Source organism: Saimiri boliviensis, chromosome 21 (genome assembly GCF_048565385.1).
Source record: "Saimiri boliviensis isolate mSaiBol1 chromosome 21, mSaiBol1.pri, whole genome shotgun sequence".
In the NCBI taxonomy this organism is placed as follows: Eukaryota; Metazoa; Chordata; class Mammalia; order Primates; family Cebidae; genus Saimiri; species Saimiri boliviensis.
This window is the reverse complement of record NC_133469.1, coordinates 25,024,756-25,035,177: the sequence shown is the minus strand read 5'-3', so window position 1 is coordinate 25,035,177 and position 10,422 is coordinate 25,024,756. Positions and strand designations below refer to the sequence as shown.

The window sequence follows — 10,422 nt, the reverse complement described above, 5'->3', positions numbered from 1 at the left end:
CCAGGATGGTCTCGATCTCTTGACCTTGTGATCCACCCGCCTCAGCCTCCCAAAGTGCTGGGATTACAGGCTTGAGCCACCGCGCCCGGCTACCTTAAAGCATTTTAATGCTGGTCTTTCCCTCTGATCACCTGTGCTTTTTTCTTTTTTTTGAGATGGAGTCTAGCTCTGTTGTCCAGGCTGGAATGCAATGGCACGATCTTGGCTCACTGCAACCTCTGCTTCCTAGGTTCAAGCGATTCTCCTGCTTCAGCCTCCTGAATAGCTGGGATTACAGCCACTCGCCATCACACTTGGCTCATTTTTTATATTTTTGGTAGAGATGGGGTTTCACCACGTTGGCCAGGCTGGTCTCAAACTCCTGACCTCAAGTGATCCGCCTGCCTCGGCATCCCAAAGTGCTGGGATTACAGAGGTGAGCAGCCATGCCCAGCCTTGTGGGTTTTTTTTTTTTTTATGAAGTTTCACTCTTGTTGTCCAGGCCAGAGTGCAATGATGTGATCTCAGCTCACCACCACCTCCACCTCCTGGATTCAAGTTATCCTCCTGCCTCAGCCTCCTGAGTAGCTGGGATTATAGGCCTGCACCACCACACCTGGCTAATTTTGTATTTTTAATAGAGACAGAGTTTCTCCATGTTGGTCAGGCTGGTCTCAAGCTCCTGGCCTCAGGTGATCCACCAGCCTCAGCTTCCCAAAGTGCTAGGATTACAGGTGTGAGTCATGGTGCCTGGCCTTTTTTTTTTTTTTTTTTTTAAATAAGAGATGGGATCTCACTATATTGCCAAGCCCGGTGTGAAACTCTTAGACTCAAGTGATCCTCCTCCTGCTTTGGCCTCCCAAAGTGCTGGGATTACAGCTGAGCCACCACACCTGGTCCACATGTGCTATTTTTGTCTAATATTTTAGTTCCACTGTTTTTGACATTTTTTCAGGTATCTTACTGTTATTTATAATTTCCACTGTGGCCAGAGAACACCCTCTGCATGATTTTAATTCTGTCTCAATTACTGAGATAGACACTTTTTTGTGGCCCAGCACAGAGCTTGTAATGAACATTGAGAAGAAAGTGTATTGCTGCTGTTGACAGCGTTTTATAAATACCCAGCAGGTGCAGGTGGGTAACAGGCTTGTTCAGGTCTCCTGTGTTTACTTTCTTGCTGATGACAGTCAACTGCTTATTGTGAAATGCTCCTTCATAAATACCCATACACATGATGATTATGGAAGCGTCTTTTTCCATCTGTTTATTTTTATCCTAGGTCTATGTCTTCATTTGTAAAGTGCTTTGGTTATAATCGGCACATAATTGGGTCTCACTTCTTCAACTGATGTTTACAATCCCTGACTTCTAAATTGAGGTGGTGAGTCTATTATGTTTCTCTTCTGCCTTCTTTTGGATTAGTATTTTTTTTTTTTTTTTTTTGAGACGGAGTTTTGCTCTTGTTACCCAGGCTGGAGTGCAATGGCGCGATCTCGGCTCACCGCAACCTCCGCCTCCTGGGTTCAGGCAATTATACATATGGCCGGGCGCGGTGGCTCAAGCCTGTAATCCCAGCACTTTGGGAGGCCGAGGTGGGTGGATCACGAGGTCAAGAGATCGAGACCATCCCGGTCAACATGGTGAAACCCCGTCTCTACTAAAAATACAAAAAAAAAAATTAGCTGGGCATGGTGGCACATCCCTGTAATCCCAGCTACTCAGGAGGCTGAGGCAGGAGAATTGCCTGAACCCAGGAGGCGGAGGTTGCGGTGAGCCGAGATCGCGCCATTGCACTCCAGCCTGGGTAACAAGAGCGAAAACTCCGTCTCAAAAAAAAAAAAAAAAAAGAAAAAAAAAGTTTTTTTTCCTTCCTTCCTCCCTGCTGCTCAAAACTCTTTTTTAAAAAATATAGACGAGGTTTCACCATGTCGGTCAGGCTGGTCTTGAACTGCTGACCTCAGGTGATCTGCCCCCCTTGGCCTCCAAAGTGCTTGGATTACAGGCGTGAGCCACGGCGCCTGGCCTAAAACTTGTTTTAACTTATATATTGACTCATATTTTTTATTGACAGCCTCATTCTGCCACCGAGGCTGGAGTGCAATGGCATAATCTTGGGCTCACTGCATCCTCCACCTCCCTGGCTCAAGAGATCCTCCCACCTCAGCTTCCCAAGTAGCTGGGATTACAGACTTGTAACTTTTTAATTTTTTTGTAGAGATGGGTTCTCACCATGTTGCTCAGGCTGGTCTCAAACTGCTGGACTTAAGCAATCCACCTGCTTCAGCTTCCCAAAGTGCTGGGATTATACAGGTGAGCCACTGTGCCCAGCCTATATTTTTATTTGTACTGCTCAGTACTCAGGTGTGCTTCCTAAAGCTAAATATTTGTGTTTTGCAACTCTGGAAATCCCGTTAGAAGTTGATTGGGGCTGGGTGCCGTGGCTCATGCCTGTAATACTGGCACTTCGGGAGGTCAAGGCAAAGTGGGTGGATCAAGTGATTCTCCTGCCTCAGCCTCCTGAAGCTTGAGACCAGCCTCACGAACATGGAGAAACCTCTGGTCTACCAAAAGTACAAAAATTAGTTGGGTGTGGTGGCATGTGACTGTAATCCCAGCTCCTTGGAAGGCTAAGGCAGGAGAATCGCTTCAACTCAGGAGACAGGTTGGTGAGCCAAGATCGCACCACTGCACTCCAGCCTGGGCAACAGAGAGAAGCCATCTTAAAAGAAAAGAAAAAAGCTAATTGAAGCTTTTGAAGCTTCTCGTTCAACTTTTTAAAAAAATTTGAGCCTGGGGCCGGGCGCAGTGGCTCAAGCCTGTAATCCCAGCACTTTGGGAGGCCGAGGCGGGTGGATCACGAGGTCGAGAGATGGAGACCATCCTGGTCAACATGGTGAAACCCCGTCTCTACTAAAAATACAAAAAATTAGCTGGGCATGGTGGCGCGTGCCTGTAATCCCAGCTACTCAGGAGGCTGAGGCAGGAGAATCGCCTGAACCCAGGAGGCGGAGGTTGCGGTGAGCTGAGATCGCGCCATTGCACTCCAGCCTGGGTAACAAGAGCGAAACTCCGTCTCAAAAAAAAAAAAAAAAAAAAAAAAAAAATTTGAGCCTGTTGCCCAGGTTCAGTACAGTGGTACAATCACAGCTCATTGCAGCCTTGTTCTTGGGCTCAAGTGGTCCTCCCATCTTATCCTCCTGAGTAGCTGGGACTAGAGGCATACACTACCACGTGGCTAATTTTTTTTTTTTTTTTTTTGAGACGGAGTTTCACTCTTGTTACCCAGGCTGGAGTGCAATGGCGCGACCTCGGCTCACCACAACCTCCGCCTCCTGGGTTCAGGTGATTCTCCTGCCTCAGCCTCCTGAGTAGCTGGGATTACAGGCACGCGCCACCATGCCCAGCTAATTTTTTGTATTTTTAGTAGAGATGGGGTTTTACCATGTTGACCAGGATGGTCTTGATCTCCCGACCTCGTGATCCACCCGCCTCGGCCTCCCAAAGTGCTGGGATTACAGGCTTGAGCCACCGCGCCCGGCTCACGTGGCTAATTTTAACATTTTTTGTAGAGACAGGGTCTTGTCATTGCTGCTTAGGCTGGCCTTGAACTCCTGGACTCAAGCAATCCTCCTGCTTTGCCGAAATGCAGGGATTACGAGCCACTCCGCATGGCTTTCCTTTCCTTCCCGCTCCATTTTCGGTCATTTCACTGTTCTTCCTGGTTACTGATTTTCTCTTCTTACCTGCTGTGTAGGCAATCTTTTGGAGTTTCTCATTTGTTTCAGATCTATCTGCTTCAGATGCAGGGCCTAGGTGAGTGGGAGGAAACACTAGCTGGGTCTAGTCACACAGATTGTGCAAAATAAGGAAGAGGGAAAGACTAGGGCAGTGGGAGGATGCTGCGGAGATCCGGACGGCCCCACAGCAGCCCTGAGGGAGACAGCTTTGCAGCAGGCTGAGAGCAGTCGGGAAAATGTGTTTTTGTGTACCTGTGCTGTGGTGAGGAGATGGTGGGAATTTCATGCCTGTTAAGCCCCAGCCTGCGAGTGCAGGCAACATTGGGCTTCCTTTTCTAGGGGCAAATCCAGGAACTGCCCATTGGCTGAAGGTGCACTTAAGATTTGACATGAAACCTCGCAAATTCCAACATGACACTTTTGGGTTTTTATTTTGTTGACGTTGGTTAAATCTTCTATCTTTTTTTTATACACAAGAAAATACTTCATGTACCTATGAAATAAGACAGGCAGGGAATATGTCCAGTGCAAACAGAGGACTCACACCTGTGCATAAACAGCACCATCCAATGATTGATTGTCGCTGCAGTCCACTGGGTTACCAAGGCTGCGCCACCCACGTGCTGCTCTAGGAGGCGCCGCCAGGCTCTTCGGGCTGCAGGTCTCTCCTCCACTGCATGTGGCAGCAGGGTGGGGAGGTCAGGGGCTCCATGATTGTGGGACAGCTTCAAGGGTACACAGGGCAGAGGGCCTAGGAGGTCCCCTCCTCAGTAGGGGATGTCGTTTTGATAGTACTGGATCATGTCATAGGTCCGGCTCCTGAAAGGCCAAGGGACAGTAAGGGAGATGTGAGGAGCCGGTGAGGTCTGGGATCCCCCCCCAACAGGGAGCACTCCCTGCCCAATCAGCCCCTCCTACGGCCGCCCAGCACCTGAAGCCTTCCCCCACCCAGTGACCACATCTGCTCCAACCCAGAGACCTCCGAGGCCACCTCATGGTCCTCAGCCAAACCACTTCCATCTGTGGAGCCACGACATGCCCTTGGGCCCCTTGGCTTGTCCTGGCCAAATGCTGTGTCTGTGTGCTCTCCTCGCATCCCTGGAGAGCCCCTTCTTGCCCTGCCCTGGCCCCTCTGGAGGTCCTGGCTGTCTGGTTTCTCTGCTTCCTCTTAGCAAGAACTCCTTTTGTGCCCAGCCTCCACACTGCCCTTGTTAGGGCACTGGACCCACACGCACCTGGGGGCGGTCTCAGCTTCCTTTCAGGCTCTTCCAGCAGTTTCCCACACAGATGGCCACACTCTGGGGGCCCCACATGCCCCTTGTGGCCTCACCAGCCCCACGTCTGTAGGTGCCCCCTTCGGGGATGGCTGTTTCCCCATGCCCACCTGCTCGGATCACCATCCTCCCTGTGTTCAGGCCGGACCCCTTAAAGCCACCTCCGACTCCCACATCATGGAGCCTGTCAGCTCAGCGCTCTGCCTTTGGACCCTGAGCCAGCTCTCCCCAGGGCCCCTGCACCCATCCCCTCCCGCCACACTGGTGACCAGCAGCCTGAGGCAGGCACACGGGAGTGGGGTCTGGCTTCTGAGCCCTCCTAGGAGGAGGGAGGCCTGATACCAAACTTATTTCTGTTCCCTCTGGCCCTGTGCCCCCACTGCTCCCTCGGCCTCACAAGACCTGCCCAGCTGGGCTCAACCTCTGGCCTCTGTCAAGTGTTCCCCTCGGCACACCACGGCCCCTAAACCAGCACCGCACTGCTCCTCAAGAACTCCTGTCAAGGCTTGAGTCTCCCCAAGAGGGGCAGCTTGGGGATGGCAGCATCATCATCGCCTGGTGTAGGCCAGGCCCTGCAGGTGCACAGTGGCCGCTGTGGGGGTGAAGGCAGGAGGGTGCGGGACTTGCCTGTTGCTGAGGAAGCAGCTCTGGATGACCTTCATGATGAAATTTGCAGCCTCACGCTCGGTCATGTTGGGGCTAAACCTGTGCCTGGGGGGGAAGCTGCGTCAGCATTGCCGCAGGCCAGGCCAGGCCAGGCAGTGCTTCCTCCCTGGCGCAGTGGGAGGAAGGTCTTCCCTGGGGACGGACTTCAGCTGAGAGCCATGCCCTGGAAATGTACCCCTGGAGTCCACATGTTAGAGGACGGGTGCTGTGAAGGCCATGCCTGGCCTACTGAGGGCTCTGTCCCCTTCCCAGCAACACCTGAGTGGCCCCATGGCATTAGGGGACTAAGCATTGGGGAGCTAAGCTACTGCAGCCCTGGACCTTAGGGCCAAGGGTGGGTGGGTGTAGCATCGTTGACATAATAGAGGCCTCTGGGTGGGTTCTTGGTGTGGCCAGCACAAGCGGGGGCCCCTCACAGGTGTGGTCCAGGGACAGAGCCTCACCCAGGTGCCCTGTCTGCTCTGAGGTTCCAAGGAGATGACAACCAGTGACAATTACACAAAAGGTTCCTATCTTGGATGGAGCCTCAGCTAATGGACAACTGTCCCCCAGATGGCCTGCGTGTCCACCAAAGAACCTACTTCAAGAGCTTGATTGTCTGGCCGCGAAAACAGGGCAGGCCCGTATCCAGCATGAGAGTGACCAGGGAGACTACCGCGTCCATGTAGGGCCTGGGGGGAGAGAGGAGGGGGTGGTGGACTGAGGCCAGCCTAGGCAGAGGGCATGACTGATGCCAACAGCCTCAGGTTTGGGCTCCTGCCAGCCCCTCCCCTGCCACACCTTCCACATCCTCCCCAGGTAGCTTTCCATCTGCTGCCCTCTGTAACCTGTGCGGTCCAGGCAGGGGCTGCCCACGTACACTCTGGACAGGCTGAGTGCCCGGCCCTGGGCCCCCACATAAGGCTGCTGGCCATGATGGGATGCAGACTCCCTGACCTGCCTTTCCCTGCAGGGCAGTGGGGTGAACTCCGGTTGGATTGTGGCCTTGGCCAAGTAACCTGTAGATGAAACTAGGACAAAGCCCATCTCTGGCATGCAGCCTGCAGGGTGGCAGGTACTCAGGCTTTGGTGACAGGGTGGATGAGAGGCCCAGAAAGAGGGAGCCCATGGCTGAAGGTATGGGCAGGATCCTGGAGAAGGTGGCAAGAATTGGATGCCCAGAGCAAGAATTTACTGGCACAGGTGGGCAGACAGAGGTGACTGAAGGGCAGGCCTAGGTCAGCAGCCGGTCGCTAGCAGCTCCCTCACTCTCTGGAGCCTCATCCTAAAGGGGGCCTCAGAACACTCCCAATACTCCCTCCTCCCCAACCCTGGCCCTCACCCAGGCTCACCGCACAGCCAGGTAGCCGCGGACACACATCTCCATGAACCACTTAAAGGGTGTGGCCTCCATCTTGCCCCCCATGATCATCACCATCTCGTCCGTCAGCTTGATGTCAGGTTCCCAGCCAAGATTGCCGCCCGGCGAGCTTTCAAACATGAAGCCAAAGTCTGCAAAACCCCAGAGAGCTGCCTGTGACTGGCCAGGAGCCAGGGCGGGCAGGGACAAGTGCTGTTCTCAGGAGTGGAAAAGAACTCTGTGACAGCAACATCCCCCCTCCCACAACAGGCAGGTTGTGTTTTCCTGGGGACAGTGATGGGATGGGTGGTGGAGCAGGAGGCAGAGGAAGAGAGGGGAAGTGAAGTCAGGAGCCAGGCTGGGGCACCAAGCCTGGATGAGCCCCACTCCACCTGGCTCTAGCTTCAGACTCAGAACTCTGGCTGCTCTCGTCCCAGCTCCTTGGAGCTGGGGCCAGGCACCTTCTACAGCAGAACAGCTTGGTGGGCGACAGCTCGGACCTCGGAGCTGGACTCTGACACTCCTGGTAGGGTGGTCCTGGGCATGCCTGTTTCCCTCTGTGGGGTGGGGATCCCCATCCTCCCCTGGGTGCCAGGGGTGAGGGGAAAGGAGGGTGGCGCTATGGCTGGCTGACCGATGTGGATGATATGGCCCTTCTTGTCCAGCATGATGTTGCCGTTGTGTCTGTCCTTGATCTGCAGCAGGAACAGCAGGAGGCTGTAGGCGGCCATGCTTCGAATGAAGTTGTAGCGGGCCTGTGTAGAGAGTGCCCTGGGCTCACAAAGGCCCTGGGGCCTGTGGGCACGCTCCCTGGTCCCACACCCAGGATCCCCGGGCCTCTGGGCACTCTCCCTGGCTTTGTGCCCCCACTGTGGAGGCAGAGCCTGAATCAGCAAGCCAGTCTTTGGCAGCAGGAGTGACAGGGGCTGTCTGTGGATGTGGGGGTGCAGGTGCTTCCTCCCATACCCAGAACTTAGCTTTCTCCTGGGGAGTCTAGCTCTACATTCTTTTGACTTCCAAAGTGGCTTACAGGTGCCCTGGTTTTAATCCCTAATGAAGGACAATTCAGGAGAGCAGGGTGCAGGTGGTGGGGGTGGGGTGGCATGCACATGATCCCTCGGCTGCGGCCGCCCTGGCTACCTGCTGGAAGGCCAGGGTGGACTCGTCCCCGTACTGGCGTGTGAAGTAGTCGTACATGCCAAAGTCTGTCTGGCGGCCCAGCTGGTCCCGGGAGGTGCAGTCAGGGATGCACTCGATCACCCCGCACTAGGGAGGAAAGGCCAGTCCTGAGGCCCGCCAGGTGCAAATGTCTAGGGGTGCCCTTACTGGGCTCCACCCAAGAAACTTACCCCAGGGGCAGTGGCCACCACGCGGTAGGGAAAAACAAAGAGGTCCAGGCCGACCAGCTGGAAGATGTTCTTGAAGAGGTCGATGATCTGCAGGGCCAGCATGTCCTGGGAAGCCGGGAGGTGCAAGATGTGGTCAGCTGGCTGCCTTGTACCCCAGTAGTTCTTCTGGCTCATCCAGGGCAGAAGCCAAGCACCCAGACATGGAGTGAGGCAGGGAGGCCACAGCCGAGCAAGAGTCTGGAAGGCCTTGCTTCCTGCCCACCAGGGGCTAGACTCAGGCTGCTGGCACCACCAGGCCCTGGGCTGAGCTGTCTGGTGGGGTGTGCGAGACAGGGCACCCAACCCCTGGGCAGTTCCCTCAGGTGGGCACTGGAGGAACAGGTGGGAGAAGGGCTGGAAGGAGAGGCCTCTGGGTTTTGCAGAAGCCCTATTTACCCCATGGCATGTGAACCATGTAAGAGAAGGCAAAAATTCACATTTCTACATATGAGATTGGACTCTGGCGGGCCTGGAGCCTTGGGAAGCAGGAAGCCCAGCCCCGAAGCCTGCCCCAGGCCTGACCCCACTACCTGTCGGCAGTCATCCCCCACTTTGAAGATGGCTGCCTGCCAGGAGATCTTCTGGCCGTCGGCCTCCTGCGCGCCGCACTCATCCTCGGAGTCTGAGCGGCACCGCAGACCTGTCCTCGGGGAGAGGGGCTGCTATTAGCCTGTGGGCAGTGAGAAGCCCTCTGAGGGGGCCGGGGTGAATCTTTTTACATGTCTGAAAGGTACCCCAGCAATCTTGGGGATCACTTCTTCAAAGCCCCAAGGAGGCCAAGAATGGGCCCAGTAGGGCCCAAGGAAAGCCCTGGAACAGCAGGTGGAATCCAGGGTTGAGGTCAGAACATTTCAGCTTAAATGAACTAAAAACAGAGCCCCATTTCATCTGCAGTGAGGACCCAGGTGTGCCTGGGTCATCGTGGGGCTGAGCTGGGGGGGCAGGAGGAATGTGTCTGTACAATGGGGTCCTGGGACGGTTCGGGGCCAGTGTGCAGACACAGCCATGGAAGGTAGGTCCCTGCAAGGGGTGGCATCCCCCTCTCCACAGCTGGCCACACTGTACTTGAAGAGTGTCTCCTTAAAATTCATGTTCACCCAAAACCCTAGAATGTGTCGTTATTTGGAAATAGGGTCTCACAGATGTAATCCGTTATGACAAGGTCACAGTGTGTTAGGACGGGCCCTAATCCAATGACTGGTGTCCTTCAAGGGAGATCACCATGTGAAGATGGAGGTGGAGATGGGAGTGGTGCATCTGTATGCCAAGGTGCACCCAGGACTGCTGGCAAAACCATCAGAAGCTGAAGAGGTGCGGAAGGACCTGCCCAGAGCCTTCAGAGGGGGCACAGCAGACTGCAGCCTCCAGAACTGAGATCGTCTGTACAGCAGCCCCAGGAAACTAACACCCCACAATGGCCCCAGGCCCCTCAGCTCAGGAAGGAGCCTCCTGGAGTACTGTAGTGGGGAGATCCCATAAGCACTGAGGCAGGAGCAAAAGGCCTCAGCCTATTTCTATATAAATAATGAAGAAAGTAACTAGAAATATAACTGTAGTAGTTATTAGTTATTCATAGGTGATCTTAATTCCTTTACTAATGCCTATCAGGTCGGAAGTGTGAACCTGGGGTCACATTGTGAAATGAATGACACTAGGGCAAGATGCTCTAAGCCCTCTGTCACACCCGCATAAGGGCTGCTGGAGGGTGCCTCGGCTGTGCGGCAGTGCCCGTGCTGTGAAAGCGCCCGCTGTTTAGCCAGCTAGGGAAGGAGATGTCCAAAATGGCCATCGCCTTCCTGGGGAAGTTTGGAAAAAACTGCGCTTCTCCAAGCTCTTGTGATAAGGTAACTCAATAAAAGTGAGAGCATCCTGGCATTCGGGGCCACTGCTGGTCTCCGAGATTTGGGTAGCAGTGGACCCCTGGGCCCAAACTCTCTTTTCTCTATCTCTGTGTCTTGTGTCTTTTATTTCTACAATTTCTTGTCTCCGCACGCACCAGCCGGGAGCAGCTCACAGAACCCTGTAGGGCTGGACTC

At 54.3% G+C, this 10,422-nt stretch overlaps 1 protein-coding gene and 1 long non-coding RNA gene across 2 annotated transcripts in view; one reads left to right on the top strand and one right to left on the bottom strand.

Annotated features, from left to right (window-relative positions):
- Positions 1–1,540: 1,540 nt before the first annotated feature.
- On the top strand, positions 1,541–10,329 carry LOC141582626 (uncharacterized). The gene is made up of 2 exons (XR_012515511.1): positions 1,541–2,292; positions 9,599–10,329. It is a non-coding gene; the product is annotated as an uncharacterized LOC141582626 (long non-coding RNA).
- PI4KA (phosphatidylinositol 4-kinase alpha) overlaps positions 4,124–10,422 on the bottom strand; it is a 151,077-nt gene continuing 144,778 nt past the window's right edge. The window contains exons 48-55 of the mRNA XM_010330469.3: positions 8,917–9,026; positions 8,348–8,452; positions 8,139–8,264; positions 7,633–7,753; positions 6,991–7,150; positions 6,241–6,330; positions 5,621–5,704; positions 4,124–4,538 (exon numbers count right to left, since the gene is read on the bottom strand). Coding sequence (XP_010328771.2) covers positions 4,487–4,538; positions 5,621–5,704; positions 6,241–6,330; positions 6,991–7,150; positions 7,633–7,753; positions 8,139–8,264; positions 8,348–8,452; positions 8,917–9,026 — 848 coding nt within the window. The 3' untranslated portion in view covers positions 4,124–4,486. The remainder of the gene's footprint in view (positions 4,539–5,620; positions 5,705–6,240; positions 6,331–6,990; positions 7,151–7,632; positions 7,754–8,138; positions 8,265–8,347; positions 8,453–8,916; positions 9,027–10,422) is intronic.